The sequence below is a fragment of the Arvicanthis niloticus genome, chromosome 9, assembly GCF_011762505.2.
Source record: "Arvicanthis niloticus isolate mArvNil1 chromosome 9, mArvNil1.pat.X, whole genome shotgun sequence".
Classification (NCBI taxonomy): Eukaryota; Metazoa; Chordata; class Mammalia; order Rodentia; family Muridae; genus Arvicanthis; species Arvicanthis niloticus.
This window is the reverse complement of record NC_047666.1, coordinates 64,239,124-64,257,838: the sequence shown is the minus strand read 5'-3', so window position 1 is coordinate 64,257,838 and position 18,715 is coordinate 64,239,124. Positions and strand designations below refer to the sequence as shown.

The 18,715-nt window shown below is 46.3% G+C and overlaps 1 protein-coding gene across 1 annotated transcript in view; it reads left to right on the top strand.

Annotated features, from left to right (window-relative positions):
• Ndufa9 (NADH:ubiquinone oxidoreductase subunit A9) overlaps positions 1–15,587 on the top strand; it is a 28,209-nt gene extending 12,622 nt beyond the window's left edge. Inside the window, exons 6-11 of the mRNA XM_034512418.1 lie at positions 140–242; positions 1,875–1,942; positions 3,933–4,009; positions 9,135–9,230; positions 12,572–12,638; positions 15,338–15,587. Of these exons, the coding sequence (XP_034368309.1) occupies positions 140–242; positions 1,875–1,942; positions 3,933–4,009; positions 9,135–9,230; positions 12,572–12,638; positions 15,338–15,508 (582 nt within the window). The 3' untranslated portion in view covers positions 15,509–15,587. The remainder of the gene's footprint in view (positions 1–139; positions 243–1,874; positions 1,943–3,932; positions 4,010–9,134; positions 9,231–12,571; positions 12,639–15,337) is intronic.
• Positions 15,588–18,715: the final 3,128 nt, after the last annotated feature.

Below are 18,715 nucleotides of genomic sequence, written 5' to 3'. Positions count from 1 at the left end.
AATATGATTATCTTCCAAAATTATGGTTTCCTAATGAAAATAGGGCCTTGGCGATGTAAGCAGTGTCTGAGGGGTGGGGGGAGGGCAGCTCTGTGCACTTGCTGTGGAACTTAAAATGCTTTTATTTTTGGTGGTTTAGGCAGTGGGAGAGAAGGAAGTGAGAAGTGTGTTTCCTGAAGCCATCATCATACGACCATCTGACATGTTTGGAAGGGAGGACAGGTTCCTCAATCACTTTGCAAGTATGTATCTTTCTTCCTGGAAGAAAGGCCTGCTGGTGACTTAACCCAGTTTGAGCTGAGCATCAGCGGGCAGTGCCCTCAGAGCCCCCAGACAGAGTCCTCTTTCCTGTTCAGTTGCTTTCCCCTTTAGGGTTTTAATTTCATCACCAGCAAGAGTCCTTTCTGCTTTTGGGAGATGAGGGTCTAGTTAAATGCTGTGGCGGGGGTTTGGGGGGAGGCTGTACAGCTTTATTTCCCTGCAGCTGCCGAAGGCAGTGATCATGCTTTTCCCAGAGCATGTACTTCAGGGCCAGAGACTTCAAGTTTAAACCGTAGTAAATCTGCAGTAATTCAGTGAACTTGGCAAGATTCTAGCAAGTCCCTTGAGTTCTACAAATCCTTCCTGTCCCCATCCTGGACACCTGCAAACCACTGATCTTTTTACTGGCTTGGTAATTGTATCATTTTCAAAATTGACTTCTTTCCCTTAAATGCGTTCAGGCTTTGTCCCTGGCTCTTAGGGATTTGTTTGCTTGTATAGCTGGGTAGTATTCCTTTGTTTGGCTGGCATTTGTTAGCAGTTTTGGTGTTTCCCTGTATCTCCTTTTGATTGTGCCATCTAGAAATCTGTATTAATTTCCACTTTGTTTTTAAAATTATGATATGCAGTATATAATATAAAACTTACCACCTGCTAGTTCTTTTTATGTTGAAGCTTTAACTCCTGATGTGTGGGCAAAGGATTTGGAGGTTATTGAGGCTGCATGACCTTGTAAGGGTTAGGAAGTAGTTGATGGGATTGGTGGTCTCACCAGGAGAGGAACTCTCTGTGTGCACACTGAAGTAGGCACCTGTGGACACAGGAAGAAGATGGCCATCTACAAGCCAGAAAGAGAGGCTCACCACAGCCTGCTGACACATGGCCTTGGATTTTCCAGCCACCAGAACTGTGAGAAAATATAATTTGGGATTTTAAGCCATTGAGTCTGGTATTTTATTGTGACAAGCTGAACAGACTGAGACAGACCTGTGTCTGGAGAGGTGAAATGCTGCCTAGTACCGGAGGAGGTAGAGGCAGCACTGGACTGGGCAGTGGGTAGTAGAAGAGCTTGGAGGGCACGAGAGATGTGGACAGGAAGAGCTGTACCGACTTCTGGTCTCACTGCTAAGACTGAATGTCTGGCAAGAAGCCCCTCCGCGAGGAGGTCATTTTGGCTGATGTTTTGTGGGACTACAGTTCACTGTGGTAGGGAAGGCATGGTGGTAGGAAGGTGAGGCAGCTGCCACTTTGCATCCATACTCAGGAAGCTCCCCCAAACCCTTTGCTGAAGCAGGTGAGCTAGACTGTGTGGACTAGGCTGGCCTGGAGCTCAGAGATTCTGTTTCTGCTTCTTAAGTTCTGGAATCAAAGTGTGTGTCCTTACAACCCAGGCCCCTATTTAGCTATTTATTTATGAGCATCACAACCTAGCCCCTTTTGTCTGTCAGTCTGTCTGTCTGTCTTCTGTTGATTTATGCGCCATTTCAACCCAGCTCCCTTTTTAATTGTTTATTTATTGAGTCCAGAGCCCCCCAGTGCTGTATTTGTTACATTATTTTCATTGTAAACATTATGTAGACATTCTCAGAACAGGTTCTCATTTCTTCTTCCAGATTATCGTTGGTTTCTTGCTGTGCCTCTTGTTTCTTTGGGCTTTAAGACAGTGAAACAACCAGTGTATGTAAGTACCTTCCATGGAGGCTTAGGAAGGGGTGTGGCTGGATTCGGGTTTGGTTCAGTTTTCTGCTTTTTTTTTTTTTTGGTTTTTTTGAGACAGGGTTTCTCTGTGTAGCCCTGACTGTCTTGGAACTCACTCTGTAGACCAGGCTGGCCTCGATCTCAGAAATCCACCTGTCTCTGCCTCCCAAATGCTGGGATTAAAGGTGTGTGCCACCACCGCCCGGCCTCTGCTTTCATTTTCACCTACAGACTTCAATCTCCTTTGTCAACTTGCTTCAACTAGTTGCCTCAGTTTACCCAAGAGGTACATGGCTTCTCAGTGTCTTTAGTTGTCCATCCACTTATGAAAGCTTAACTGAGGCAGGTTTACTGAGTTGCCCAAGCAAGCCTTGAACTCAGTGTGTAGCCCAACCAGACCTTCAACTTGACACTTCAGGCTCTATCTTCCAAGGTAACCGTAGTTACCGGCCTGTTCCCCTGAGTTGATGCCTTAACTCAATAAATGCTTAAGCATGTCTCAGGATGTGTATAGTGTTCCGACATTGTGTTACTGGGAATATATAGAGGATAACCAGTCAGACATATATTTTTGTCCTCAAGTTCTTTTCAGGCAAATGACAGTTATCATTCAACGTGTTAAGTGCTAGGAGAGGGAGAGAATTTTAAATCATCATATTAGGGGCCACGAAATCCAGCTTTGGGCAGTTCAGAATCAGTTGATAGGCATGGGGCTCTGTTTCACATAGTAGATGGTACATAGTCGCAGATGGTACATAGTAGGTCCCAGAGGTGAAGGAGAAGGTTTGGTTCTATGCTGGGTGGGCTGGGTTAGACCAGTGTTTTTGGCTTAGTTAGGATTTCTATTTCTGTGACAAAACACCATGACCAGAAGAAAGTTGGGAAAGAAAGGGTTTATTTTACTTCTATAAGTTTATCACTTAGGGAAGCTCGGGCTGGAGTCTGTAGTCTGGAGCTGATGCAGAGTTCATGGAGCAGTGCTGCTTACTGGCTTGTTCTCTATGGCTTGCCTTAGCCTGCTTTTACGTAGACCTCAGGACCACCTGGCCACTGGTGACACCACCCAGAGTGGGCTGGGTCTTCTCATATCAATCTTCAATCAAGAAAATGCCTTATAGATTTGTCTACAGACCAGTTTATGGAGACATTTCTCAATTACGATTCCTTCTTCCCAGATGAGTCTACCTTGTGTCAAGTTGACATAGAAACTAACTAGCAGTCTTCTAGTGGGGATACTACTGATGTTTGGGACCAGATAATTCTTCAGTTCTTCCTTGTGGGGTATCAGCAGCTACTCTGTCCTTTAGTCAGGAGGTACCAGAGACAGCTACACCCTGCCCCTCCATGACAACTGAAAATCCATGCAGTTGTTAGATGTTCCCTAGGACTATGAATAACTGTTGTGGATTCTCTGTCCCTTGATCTAAACCTGTGTATAGTTCCTACTGTGGAAGTCAGAACCGCAGAACATCAGCAGCTTGGCATGGTTCCGTTTCCAGGTTCTGGTGGCGTAGGACAGAGTGGGCAAGAGTGTAAGAGATGGCATGGGAGAGTTGATGGCCTGGCCAGGTCAAGGCCTTGGGATGACTTCAGAGTCTGAGAAGAGATGATGCCATTGGTTTTCTGTTGCATCTTCTGTGACAGGCACCTGCTTTCCTTCCTCCCTTTCTCTTCCTCCCTTTCCATCTCTCTTTAAAGTTTGTTTGTTTGTCTGTTTGTGATTGGTCCTGGGGTTGAACCCAGCACAACATGAATGTTAGGCAAACATTCTATCTCTAGGCTACACTCTCACCTCAGTCCCACCACCCTGATTTAAAGAAGTCAAGACAGTCAAGCTAGCCTTGAACTCAGGTGTAACCCAGGCAACCTTTGCTTAAGTCTTTATGCCTAGGGAACCGATGTTACAGGCCTTGTTCTCCAGGTCTGATGCCCTAGTTCAAGAACTGCCTAAACATGTCTTATGATTTGTATAGGTCGCAGATGTTTCCAAAGGGATTGTTAACGCAACTAAAGATCCAGATGCCATAGGAAAAACCTTTGCCTTCACCGGGTAAGTGCCTAGAGTTGCTCTTTGTGGGAAGAAGATGATAGCTCATAACACCAGTTCTTTCCGAGCAGCTCATTCATGGAATTGGAGCAGCACTCACAGTCAGCAGTTGAGGGAACCCAGGGCCAGCCAGAGTATGCATGGTTCTGTTAGCAATCTGAGAACCACTGCCCTAGACTACTACAAAAGCAGTCAGCACTTGGTCTGTGAGTTCCTGTCTGTGGATTCCACTTTTTGATGAAATATTCAAGGAATCCAGGGTGGTGACTCACACCTGTGATGCTAGCACTTGGAAGGCTGAGACAGAAGGATCACCACACGTTGAAGGCCAACCTCATAAGGTACCACTATGAGGTACATAGTGAGTTTAAGGGTACCCTGAGCATGTAGTAAGACATGCCTTAAAAATAAAGCAAAACCACGGTAGGAGAATGTGTCTGCACTGAAGATGTGCCTTTTTAAAATTCCTAAGCTCACTGATTGAGCGAGACCGTCTGGACAACAAGCCCCAGGGATCTGCCCGTCTCTACCTCCCAGCATCTCAGGTGTGTTCTGCTGTGCCAGCTTCTCATTTTATGTGGGTGCTGGGATCTAATTTCAGGTCATGCTTATACAGCATACACTTTACCAACTGAGCCAGCACCCCCACTCCTCCCAAGTATCGGGTAGTACTAATCACATTGCTTTATTTTGTCATCCATCAATTAAGGACCTATAACACACACATACACACACACACACACACTCACTCACTCAAGTACACAGGATTGAAAGTTAATAAACTCAGTAAAGACACAAAGTTTAAAGTTGATCAATATAAAAATCAATTTTTATATACTATTGAGTAAGCAATATGCAGATAGAATGAAGCAGATGTTATAGGCCGGGGAAATGGTTCAGCCCATTAAGTGTTTGCTAGCAAGCAGCAGGACCTGAGTTGATCTCCAGACAACACAAGTAAAAAGAAAAAGCCAAGCAGGCTTGTGATGGGAAGACTTGAGTCAGGAGGATCCCTGGCTCAGTCCATGAGCTCCAGGTTCAGTGACAGACTCTGCTTCAAAAAACTAGGTGTCCACGTGTACTGCGGGGTGCACTCACACACAAGTGTATCTATCCATACTGTACATGCACCAAAGGAAATCATGTTCACAGTAGCATAAAAATAGAATACTTAGCTAAATTTAGTAAGACATGTACCCTAAAAGCACTGTGAAAGCAAAGTAAGGAATACATGATAAGACCTTCCAAATTCATGAATTGGAAGTTTCAATATTGTTAAAATGTCAGCTGTCCTTAAATTGGTCTGTAGATTGAATCTTGTCAAAATCCCAGCAGCCTTTTGTAGAAATTGACAAACTCTAAACTTAAATGGTATTACAAAGACAATATGAAGTGGTAATGGTGTAAACCCTTGACCTTCCCAATTATAAAGCCTACTCTGAAGCTCTAATGAACAAGACAATTTGTGCTGAATTAATAGATCAGTTAACCAGAACTGGCAGTCCAGAAACAAACCTTTGTTTGCTTGTTTGTGACAGGGTCTTGCTACCTAGGTAGCCTGGGCTGCTCTAAGCCCCATTGTGTAATCAAGGATAATATACTCAGATCCTCTGCTCTTGCTGGGATTCTAACTCTCCACTATGCCCACCTCCAAACCATAATTATGGACGATTGACTGCTGACAAACGTGGCACCTAAGTGCAGAGAGGGCAGTCAACAAGTGACCCTTTGGAAAATAGGAACTTGCACTTCTACCCCCTGCTCTATGTGAAGAAAAGAAATAAATGTAAGCTTTGAATTATAAATTCTTGGAGTGGAACAATTCTAGACCTGAGTTTGACAAGATGTTTTTAGCTATATCATCAGAAGCATAATTCATAAAAGGGAAAAAATTAAGTTCAACTCACCAGAATTTGAAACTTTTGCATTTCAAATGATACCATTTAAAAATGAAAAGACCAGGCCTGGATAGATGGCTCAGTGGGCAAGAGCACATTCTTCCCAAAAACCTGAGTTTGATTTCTAGCACTTACATGATGGCTCACAACCATCTCTAACTTCAGTCCCAGCGAATCCATATCCTCTTCTGGCGTCTTCGCAGCAGGTGTGCACGTGGTGTGCAGATATACATGCCGGCAAGGACACATTATATTAAAAACAGGAGTTTCCGTGAGGAGGGTAATATGAATGTTAGAGTACATACTAAGACAGTTGAAGTCTTTTGTAGTTACTAGGGAAAGTGTAAGTTACATAGAGGGAGCATATCACAGAGATATAATAACAAATGGTTGTGACAATGTGGGAAAAATTGGTGCTGGTGCGAATGTAAGGTAGGCATAGAGACGTACCTATAATGTTGTGGCCCTCTCTACTCTATGCTTGGTGGCTACTGTTTCCGGCCCAAGCTGCCGCTCTGGTCTGCGGGTCAGGGTAGAGAGAGAGAGAGAGAGAGAGAGAGAGAGAGAGAGAGAGAGAGAGAGAGAGCGAGAGACAGACAGACACACGGGGGGGGGAAGGGGGAGAGGGAGAGGGATAAAGGGGAAGAGATGCGAAGAATGTTGACAAGACAGAGGTTCTGATCAAGTCTCGTTTATTGAAGGGAAATCTGGGGTATTTATACGCTTTTGTCACGTGCCTTACGGGTGTGGATATGACATAAGCCTTACAGGCGTCTTATGGCGTGGATAGCACATGGACAGCACGTGAACTGCATGCTTTGCAGGTGTGGCTACCACGTGCACCTTGCAGCTGGGGGCAGTAAACAGCAAAACAAAATATGTGGGATATCAGAGTGTGCTTCAGCTGTTGTAGGCTGTTGAAAAACAAGTCTCACGTCAGGGTATATGGCTCAAGATGGCTGCAAAGCTGATAGCCGCTTTCTGCTAAAAGTCGGCTCCCAACACTATAATGCTGGGACTCTAGAGACTGAGGCAGGAGAATCAGAAGTTCAAGGGCAGCCTTTACAAAACCAGGTTAACATAATGGGCCTGAAGGTGGAGGTAGAGAAGGACATCCTAAGGCTAGATTATGCTGATGCTGCACAACTGTATACATCAAACCACTGAATTATAACTCAAAATGGGTGAACTTTATAGTATATAAAATATTCCATAATACTGTATGATACAGACAAGGTTTCTGGTTTTGTGGAGCTGATAGATTAGTTTTGACACTCATGTATAATAAAGCCACATAGCATAAATTCCCTAAAAGCAAAGTTCAGGGAAGCAGAGCCTGGCGGAGAGGGGAGGGACAGTAACACTGGACGCTGCAGAAGGAGAGTAGCAGCATGGTGACCTCTGGTCTCTCTGGACCTTAATAACCTTTGAGACAAGGGCCAGTGTTGGCCTGTAGTGGGAATCTCACTGGAAGGCTAGGACGTGAGCAGTGAGTAACCAGCTCTAAGGAGGAGTAATGAAAAAGTGGTTAGGAGATGGTGGCAAGGCTGGCTGGATGACTTACAGGGTAAGGGCACTTGGCACTAAGGCTGACTGCCTGAGTGTGGCTTAAAACCGTGTGGTGGAAAGAGACAACTTGACTCCTGCAGTTTGTTCTGACCCCATGCTCACTGTGACATGCATTGTAAGGAGATACATACTAGGGGGTTGGTCCTGGGAGGTGACTCCACAGCAGGAGAGATCCCACCAGCGTTTAGACAATAACTGTCTTGAATGTTGTTCAGAGCGATGACTGAAGAGATGACCGTTAATATTAACAGGGACAGAGTAGTCAGAGGAGCGCAGTCTTTAGAAATGGAGAAGAGTTGTGAGAGTATAAGCAGAGGGTTTAGCCACCTTACAGGCAAGCGTTTCTTCATCTAACAGGACAAGCTGAGGTGTGTCCAGATGTGGTCAGCTATGAGACACCACAGTGTCTTTTCACTGGAACATGAGCAGAACGTCAGCCAGCAGGAAGGGTGGCTTGCCACAGAAAAGCAGGTGGGAACTTTGAGGTCAGAGAAGACAGATGAGTTAGTTCCCTGGGAGAATTCAAAGAGAATAAAAGGATGGGCAAGCAGACCTGGGAGTATCATTTGAGATCACTGAATGGAGAAGGGAGGTGAGGTCAGTTAGCTCAGGAGTTTTCTCTCTTTCTGGTGTGGATTTTTTTAAGTCTTTATTGTAGTTTGTTTCTCTAGAGAAGGCAGATATTTACTTTAACCTATGTAGGGATCTGGCTGACAAGCAGAGTGGAGAAAGTCTCAGAGGCAGGCTTGCTGAGGGTGTCTGTTGAGATGATTCTGAACAGTGAACCATGAAATGCAGGCTAGGAAGGATGTAGTCTTCAGTGGCCCTTCCTCTGTGAGCAAGGACTCTGCTTGTCTGGCCACATTTACTGGGATGTGTTACTGTGGAGCCTTTTAAGGAGGGACCTTGCACACAGGTCGCTTGGTCTAGAATTGCCCTTGTACAAACCAGACATCCTTTGGGGATTAAAAGGCAGTTTGAGGGGTTTCTGTGATATTTCCAGTAGCCAATACCAACATTTCCATTTGAATGATGGGTCTTTTGTTGTGTTTTTGTTTGTAAAATGTTTAAATAATGAGGTTTATAGTGAATTATCTTCATTATGCTCTCAGTTACAGATCTTTCTAAGACAAATAGCATTAGGAAAATGGATGGATGGATGTTGGAATATAAGTGATAATTAATTACTAAGGCCTGGTCCTAGATAAATGGAGACTGTCTAAGTGGAAAGGATCTCGGTTCAGAAGATGGGGTTAGTGTTTGTCATTGTAAAGGACAAAAACTATCAGAGGGAAGAAAGTTGTAAATGACCAAAAACACATGAAGAAAAACTAACATCATGGATTAAAAACGCTGATTAAGCCAGGTGTGGAGACTCAGGCTGAGGCACGTGTTTGAGGCCAGCCTGTACTAGAGAGAGAGCGCCTTCTCAAAAGGAACAAGAAGATCGATGAGCAGGGTACATATAAACACATGTAAGAGGGCGAGGGGGTGGAAAACACGTTCTCTCTGGCAGTTTGTTAACAGGTGGTTTGGGTTTTTTTGTTTGTTTATCTCTGTTTGTTACAGTGGGTTTCCTTTTTCGTAAGAAAAGTATTCATTATTTTAATGAAAAAAATTAGAGGCCAAATAATGTGAAGAACTCTGTTTTTGGTTTCTAGGCCAAATCGGTACCTGCTCTTCCACTTGGTGAAATACATCTTTGGCATGACCCATAGGACCTTCATCCCTTATCCCCTGCCACAGTTTGTGTATAGGTAAGTACGGTGCTGTTCGAGCGTACCCACGAGATGGCTGATTGGAGATACTATTCGGATTTCCTTCCCAGTTAACAGGAATACTCCCCTTAGAGAAGGCTAGTCTTCACGCTTCTGATGAGGCTACTCCTGATGCTATAATGCTGGCCAAGAAAGGAACTGGAGGTGACAGTAACGAGCAAGGATGACCTAAACCATCTTCTTAGGTCTTTCTTAGGTCATTCTTAGGTGACTCTTAGATTGAATTTAAAACCCTAGGCTTAGGTTGGGGGCTGTGTCAGAGGCAGGGCATTTGGTCAGTGTGAGGCTCTGGGTTTGGTCCTCAGCATCTTGAAGAAGTAAGCAGCAGTAAATACCACAGGTTTTAATTTGGGGAAGTGTCTTGCTTGGAAGCTGGTGTGAGGGACAGTCAGCTCCCCTTTTGTTTCTTTCCAGCTGCCCACCATGGGGCAAGGTGCCCTTCTTTTGTTAAGGCAGTCTTAGGTATAGTTGGGGAGGAGAAAGCTGACCTAGACCTTGACCTGGCCCTGTGTCTTTCTTCCTTCCTTCCTTCCTTCCTTCCTTCCTTCCTTCCTTCCTTCCTTCCTTCCTTCCTCCCTCCCTCCCTCCCTCCCTCCCTCCCTTCTTTTCTTCTCTCTCTCTCTTTCTCTCTCTCTCTGTCTCTCTCTCTCCCTCTCTCTCCCTCCTCCCTTCCTCCCATCTTTCTCTCTTTCATTCCTCCTTTCCCTTTCCTTCCTCCCTTCTTCCCTCCCTCCCTTCCTCCCTTCCTTCACTTTTTCCCTTTGGGGGCTAAACTTCTCTACCTCCTGGGGATAGTAGCTCAGTGGCAAAACCCTTGCCTGGGAAGTGTGAAGTCCTGAGCTCAGTCAGTTCTTACTATCAGTTGCTTTCATTTCTCAGGCAGTGCTCTAGGCACCTAAGATATTAGAGCAAACATGTCTGTAGCTTGTGGTCAGTAGGTAGTAGGTGTGTTAGCACACGAAAAGTCCCACCTTCAATCCCCAGCACCCAAAACAAAACAAGACCAAAAAAACAAACAAACAAACAAAGAAAACCCTTAAACAAAACCCACAGCAGGTAGAGGTTGTTTATTGAGAGCGCTCTCCTTCAATGGCCTTTCTTTCACTCCTTTAATCTTCCCTGTGACTGACATAATAGACAGGGATAGAGTGTGGACAAAGAAGCAGCAGAGAAGGCCCAGGAAGCCAGAAGACTGCCCCCACCCAAGAGGTGAGATGGAGATGGGGACTGCTGAGTGCAGGAGAGGTCCAGAGGAAAAGAAGTCGTCTTGTGCGTTTTACTCTGAGTAGCCCGACTGGCCTGGAACTGGCTGCCAAGTGCCATACTAGCTTGGAACTTTCTGTGTAGACGCAGCTATCTTCGAATTTAAAACAATGCTCCTGTCGTGCCTGTCTCGACTGTCGCTCCTCAGCCCCTGCCCGTGGACCACTGCACCTGACCTCTTTACAGACTCTGTTTGTTTGTTTGTGGTGCTGGATCAGACCCTGAGCCTCTTACAAGTTAGACAAACATTCCATTGCTGAGCTATAGTCCTCGCCTAGGAAGGGGAGACACAAACGTGCATATCTGAAGGTCCATACCCCTGTATCCAGTATCTGGAGCTGTTACAGAGGAATCAGGCTAGGTGTGTCTTGGCCTCCTAGCCAAAGAGTCAGAAATGAGGGCTCACTTTGCAAAAGTAGCAACAGAACTACTGTAAGCGAAGCAGTAGCACACATTAGAGGGCTGCTGTTGATAGATAGCTGCCACATCAGGGAAGTCCTGGGGATACCGGTTACTGTTTGGGGACTCCTTTTATGAGGCTCAAGACGAGGAGTTTGGTTGTTAAGGAGTTAGCTAGGGAAGTTCTTTATTTTGATTGACAGATTAGTTCATATAATCATTTTTCTATAAGTTTATTTCCATAATGCATGTGATTTTAGTCACATGTAAGCCCAATTTTACATAGATGTAGAATGGTAAATAGGTTCTTCTTAAAAGTTTACTTGACATAATTTCTCCTTACTGTATGCACACCTAAACCAGTTCAGGCTGGCTCAGAGTTTTTATTCTTTGTACCAAAGTCCATTGGAAATATATTTGAAAAGACACTGACCCGAGTTGAGGGTCACGAGAAACTTAGTTCCATTCAGAGAGGAGTATGTGGGTAGTCACATGGAGGCGGGGGTGCGAAGTCGCTATGACCAGTGGTTGGAGATGTTTGTGCATACTTAGTACATCCAGGTAAAGGAGCTAGGCTGCCACATGTGCTATGAGAAGAGTCAGGTATAACCCAAATACAGTTAGAGTCTGAGGTTACTGAGCTGTTTCCCATGCTTGTCTGCTTGCTGCCATGCCTGATGCACAGAAGGCCCCTCCATGAGTATCTGTGGACTGGCAGGCTAATGTAAAGTCAGCTGGTGTAAAGAACAAAAGCCATGGAGTTGTCTGGGACACCAGCTTTAGTATGGTGGGGGGCTAGAAACCAGGAGGCAGGGAGGCACTGTCATGCTGCACATGGGGGTGGGAGTTAGGGCAGGGTTGGCAGACACCGGTGGCACAGCCCAATGAGAATGTTGCATAGTCCAGATGATGTTAGTGTGGACCCAAAGCGCAGGAGCTGCTTGTAGGAGGACTTGCCTGTAATCGGGAGTTTATGTGTTGTTAAAGAAATTCTGAACACACTTAAGGCTTCCTGTGACATGGATTTATTTTAGCAATAAGAATGTTCTTTCAGGCTTTTGAAAACTGTAGGTTGGGACTGGGGAGATGGCTCAGCAATTAAGAGCACTGACTGCTCTTCCAGAGGTCTGTAAGGGGATCTGATGCCCTCTTCTGGTGTTTCTGAAACACCTTGTACTCATATACATAAAATAAATAAATAAATCTTTTTTAAAAAGCTGTCCGTAGAGGGCTGTGGCAGTGCTGCTCAGTGGTGGAGTACTTGCCTAGCACTGCGAGCTCCTTAGTTTCTTCCTAGCGTCCTCCCTTGTCCCAAAAGCTGTAGACTTTGGTAGGCATGGTGGCACATGGTAGCTTGTGAGAGGCGGAGGCAGAAGGATTAGGAGTTCAGAGTCATTGTTAGCCACCTAGTAGTGACTTTGACACCAGCTTGATGTACATGAGTGTCTAATTTAAAAATCCAGGAAAGGGAGGCAGGGAGGGTGAGTTAGATCTGTCCCCACAACAAGTAGTAGAGCCAGGAAGTTGTTATTTTCTCAGAAAACAGTGACCAACTTAGTGAGTTCTTGTGTACAGCAGTTCCTCTTTTCCTGGGGGTCCAGTAGGCTGAAACCCAGCACAGACGCCTCTCACACATGCTGTATATACTTGCATTGCAGCTGGATTGGCAGGCTCTTTGGGCTGAGTCCATTTGAGCCCTGGACAACGAAGGACAAGGTGGAGCGGGTAAGTTCGTGCATAGAAGACTTCTCACCAGGCAGAGCGCTGTGGAGGAGCAGTGGTCAGATTAGTTTGGTTCGCTGGCTTGAGTAGTTGCAAAGCTTCTATGTGTGTGGTGGTCGTGGTGGCCCTCCTAGCCGAGGCTAGTTCTTCTGAAGGGCTGCTTTTGGCTCACACACATTCATTTTCATACTGTTTCACCGTCTTAGTTTATTCTCCCTGTGAGGTCATTCTTGTCAGCATTCAAACCTGCATAATAGTCCCCCTTTCCTTACTGAAGGCCAGACTCTCCTTCCCAGGTCCCTCTGGCCATTTTGCTATTTGTTTTGTTCCCTTACAACTATTTTGGGTTCTGTTGTTATTTTAAGACGGGGTCTCTAGGCCAGCTGGCTACAAACTCACTGTATAGGTGAAGATGCCTCGGATTCCTCATCCGTCTGCCTCTGCTTCTGAGTGCTGGGGTTACAGTGTGTGCGACCACGCCTGGTTTTCCCTCTATCCGCTAACAGCTGAAGAGCTGTCTGTACCTGTTCCCAACAGATTCTTCCTTCCTTTCTTTCATCCATTTCAGTCACATTGTATCCTCCCCTGCCCTGGAACCGCACCTTCCAAGGCTACCTGTGACCCCATGCTGCCACACTGCACCTTCCAAGGCTACCTGTGACCCCATGCTGCCACACTGCACCTTCCAAGGCTACCCGTGACCCCATGCTACCACACTGCACCTTCCAAGGCTACCCATGACCCCATGCTGCCACACAGTTTTCTGACCTCATCTCGCTCCTGCTGTGAGCAGCATTTGTTTGGAGCCCCATTTCTTCATTTTTGAATGCTGTCTTTGCACTGTACCTGGCTCAGGCTGTGTTCTCTGCCTTTCCCTTCTCCCGTTGGACTGTGCTGGAGGCCCTGTTCCTGCTGCCCTCTCCTCCTGGTTGCTGTCTGTTCTGACCAGGCTCACAGTCTCAGCCGCTCTCACTTCTGTTTATAAATTACAGTCATCCCAGTTGCCAGCTGCTGTTGCTGGAGGACGTGCTGCAGTCTCTCTCCTGTCGTGAATTGTTTTATGTTGAACTGTGCAGACATAGTAACATGTCGTAAATAGAACTGCAAGCTTTTTTTTTCTAAACTTACCAAGTGTTTTTCTGTTTTATTTTGACATGGGGTCTTGCTGTGCCCACTGTGCAGCCCACGCTGACATCGAACGTGTGCTGATTGTCCTATTCTTTACTCAGCCTCCCTGTGTAGGGGTCCCAGGCCTGTGCCGTGTCCTACTCCTGCAACCTGTGTTCTGTCCTTGAACTCTCGCCTCAGTGACGGCCCTTTCTGTGCTGTCCATGTAAGGCATCTAGTGGTGCCCTGCAGTTTTGGCTCCTGAGCCAGCATTGCCACCACAGGACGTCCTGCAGTGCTCAAGGTGGTCTGTGCCAGGAGCAGTGTGTGATGCCAGGACTTGGTATATGGCTACCATGACTGCAGACATTTGAGCTATACGTAATCTTAATTCACTGAACGTGAGATTTGAATTGTGCTTGACTAAGCGGCTTCTGTGGTCGAGGGCTAGCCCCTCAGCAGCCCTCTCAGTAGATGCCAGGTCGAGCCACTCCTAATTCCTGCCTGCCCGTCGATCATTAGGAACCTGTTTCTAGTAATATTGGAACTTTGCTATGTAGTAAAGCAACACTTCCTCCTCTGCCTACCGTTACCCAGGCAACAGTCCTCTTCCCTTTCTCAGTGAGCCTCTTGCTGCCAATCTTGTTGCCTGCCGCATGCTGAGCTCTAAAGCCCTGGCTCTTCCTTCTCATGTTGGCTGTGCTGGTCTGACTCACTGCTTCCTGCTTCCTGCGTACTCAGATCTCCCTGGGAAGACACCACATAAACCCGGCAGCTCTCAGCCTGAGACTGGAGATGAGATGCAGCCAGACTGACCCCTAAGAGCCAAAGCAGAGCAAAGAACTGCTAACAGACCCAGGGCACAGCCTCCCTCTGACAGACTGCCTAAAAAGCAGAGGCATTTCCATGCTGTCCCTTCTGTGGCCATGAACCCCGTTGTCTGACACTTGCTTTTACCTTGGTGACTGAGAAAGTATGAATATAATAACAGACAGGTTTTGGGTTTGGTTTGCAGAATGCCCTAGAACACTCAGTAAACACACTGGGGTCCTCTCTGTGTCCTTTTTTGTCTTGTTCAAACAAGATTGGTTTGGCTTCAGGCTTTGTAGTGAGCATAACTTAAACCATATTGAATATAATTGGAGCAAAAAAGGCTAATGGGGCCAGGCGGGTACTGTAACCTCAGTCCCAACACTTGGGAGGCTGAGGCAGAGGCATTACTACAAGTTTGAGGTTAGCCTGGGTTACATAATGGGTTCCTAGGAACTCCAGTGTGAGACACTGTCAAACCCAAACCCAGCCCAACCAACAAGTTAAACCTGAAGTAGAGAGCTAGAGCCCAGGGACCCAGCATAAGAAGAAAATGGGAGTGCAGAGGTGAACTCCTGCCTTAGCTCTTCTCTGAATCTCTAGATGGAGAGAGAGCTCCTGCCCTACACTAGGTCCAGCTCTGCCCTGTGGGGCTGCTCTTCCAGGGTCGCAGGCCTGTGGTCCTGGTGGTATTCCAGACCTGCCTCAGTGATAAGCCAGCGTGGGGTGTGGGGGTCTGAGGGGTGGCACTCTGTTTCAGCATTGTCTGTGGCCCTTTGTCACAGATACATATCTCAGACGTGATGGCGACCGACCTGCCTGGCCTGGAAGATCTTGGCATTCAGCCCACACCACTGGAGCTGAAGTCCATCGAGGTGCTACGGCGGCACCGCACGTACCGCTGGCTGTCTTCTGAGATCGAGGAGACCAAGCCTGCCAAGACAGTCAACTATTAGTGTCACCGGTCACCTGTGTTCTCTAGAGGGTCTTGTACATGTAAAAGAGTCACTATTAAATATCTGAGGATTCAGTCTACTGCAAGTGTCTTTCTTGATTGATCAGAGAAGTCACAGCCATTCAGAATGGAGCCTAGTTTTCTTTTAAATAACTATATATAATATTGACACACACAACTATTCTCTGAAATGTTAGAGGGTGTGCAATTCTTAGACCAAGGCCCTATCCTCAGTCAGAATACTGTTATGATCTCGGTGCATGGTTATCTAGGAGCATCTGGTATAGATGAGCACACGTACGACTGATCTGAACGCACTCACACGGAACGTGCTTTTAACGTTCTTTAAAGATTGGACTGTTCTCATGTGGTGGAGTGAGTGTGTGTGTCATCTAATGGTAGAAAGGGGTAGAAGGAAGCAGGGGACTCGGGCTTCTTGGTTTTTTTCTTTTATGCAGCGCTGGGCATCGAACCCAGGGCCTTATACGTTTAAGGCAAGCTTTCTATCACTGAACCACACCCTTCCCCTCAACCTCTTTTGTGTCAACAGTGGTCATTCATGACAACAGACCTCTTAAGATCTAGTCAGCTAAACCAAGCCAGGGCTTCTACTGTGCTGGGAGTAAGCAGCCATATAAACTCTGGAGGGATACACACATTTCAAACCACAGCATCAATTAAGAAGACGGTTTTACCGTCCCATTGGCATTCTCCCAGGGTGTCCAGATTGCACATCCAGGGACTGTGAGTGCCTTAAGGTCTGGGACACATAGCTGGGGAGATGGTTTTTATGAGGAAGAATGGAGTCAGTCTCCTTAGATAGGGACTGTGAGGGCTTCAGCAGGCTCTCATGGAGGTGAACTTAAAGCGTGTACTCTCTGGCTCCCAGTTACTCATTACCGGATCCTGGAAGCCGGCTTGAGCCTGTAAGACTCCCCCAGTATCATTTCATGTTCATTAATCATTTATACTTATCATCCAACCTGCATAGTTCAACAAATCCACCGTCCGCTGTTACTCTGAAGCCTCTCATGTTTATCCAGAGCCCTTCTCAAAGGTCCCACAACTCTGTTAGGACCTAAGACCACCCCTCATACTGTAGCCTGGTAAAACAAGTGCTGTCCTGTATGCAAGGAGCTTGGACAGTATACGGAAGGGTCCGTCTCTGACAGCAGGAAAATACCTCTAGAAGATGAATTTTTAAGTTGAGTGTTGGGTCTAAACAGGAAATGGGAGACGAGGTGCCGTGTGTGGTGTATAAATAGACATAGGACAGACAGACGGATGGGAGAGGAGGAAAGAAGGAGGGAAAAGAAAGATAATGGGGGCAGATACAAAACCAATATTACAGTTTATCTCATGTCAAATCTAGATTTCAGTGTGTGTGTGTGTGTGTGTGTGTGTGTGTGTGTGTGTGTGTGTGACACAATGCATGTAAAGATCAGAGAGCAACATGCAGAAATTGGTTCTTTTTTTCCACCATGTTGATCTCCGGGACCAAACTCAAGTCACCAGGCCTTTTTTGTGTGCAGAGTCTCACTCTTATAGCTTAGGATGGCCTGGAATTCACTGTGTAGACCAGGCTAGCCTTGAACTTGGAGCAATTTTCCTGCCACAGCTTCCTCAGTGCTGAGATTACAAGTATGAGCTACTGCTATTAGGGGTGGGGCAAGGTACATAGAAGCAGATCAGCAAGGATGAGGAGTGGGAGACAGGGGAGAAGGAATGTAAGATAAAGGGTCTACATGAGAGGTTTACAGTGAAGTCCATCATTTTAGATACTACATTTTAACGTAGAAGAGTATGAATTTTAGTGCATCCTTGCTGTAAAAATTGGACCAGTCCACCAGTCTTTCTCAGCCTTGATTTCCTTGTCTGTAACATGGGGCAAATACAGTAACTACATCCTGATTTGGAACTGAGCGAGATAATGCATCTGAAATGCTACAATTGCTTGCTTGCCCACCATAACTAGATGATAAGATCTTATTGCCGAAGACACCAGACACTTCGGTTATAGGAGTATAGAAGTCAGTCTTTAACTGACAGAGAAACTTCTCCCCTACGGGTTAGTATTCATAGTGCTCAAAGGCGCTATGCAGCTTCTAGGAGAGGAAAGAGCAGTGGTCTTACCCAGTGCTAGACACTGCATGCTCTAATACCAGCCTGCTGGAAAAGATAATCCTCTGGTCCAATAGTGGCATGACTGTTAAGGTGGTAACCAACTAGTTTCTAGTTGGGTTTGAGGCCTAGTCTGCAGGACAGGATTCATGCCTAACCTGTTCAGAAGTTCATGGGTGGCTCAGAGGCCCTCGTGGGGAACCTACTACTGTTTTATGTTAAGTGCTCATGATGTCTAAATGCCTTCTACACATTTCTGTTACACCCATATATTGGTGCACTCTAAACCTTGAGCAGAGAAGCCTTAGGTCAGTGTGAGCTTCAGTAGTGAGTACTCTCCTTACAGTTGTTTCCTGACTTAACAAAGCAGGCACTGCCCGCCGGGTGTGATACTTCAGGCCCTGGGAGGCTGACGCAGGGAGAGCTCAAGCTCAGCACCAGCTTGGGCAACTGATTGAGACCCCATTTTAAGCTAACATTTAAAAGGAGCTGGGATGGTGATGGAGAGAGATGGCTTAGTGGTTACAAGTGCATGCTGCCCGTGAAGAGGACCCTGGCTCACGCTCCAGCACCCACGTGGTGACTCAACACAACACTTAGACATAAAATGTGAAGGGTTTGGGGTGGTGGAGTTCTTACCTAGTTGTGCAAAGCTTAGGTCCCATCAGCAGAACTACAAGAATAAACTGACAGCTGCTGTTTCTGAAAGAGAGAGAGAGAGAGAAAGAGAGAGAGAAAGACTATCTCACTGTAAAACCAGTGGCTTGTTCCAGGGGAAAGTAAGTGAAGGACCCATGGACAAAGCCTGTCAGGTTTACATCCTAGAAGGCTATGGAGTGCTCAGGGGGCGTGGTGGAACATGACGTGTATTTGAGGAACCCTTCCCTGCAAAGGAAGAGGTCCAAGAGAATGAGAGTTGTCGGTTAGGAAGGTGGAGGGCATTTAAGAGAAACAAGTCCAGACAGAGTAAGCCAAGGCTTTTACCTGGAAAGATGCTGCAGGAGAGGAAAGGGGACTGTTTGGTAAAGGAAAGAGCGGAGCGAAGTCTGGACTCCACACCACTAAAGCGGAAGGTTGGGGTGGGCTG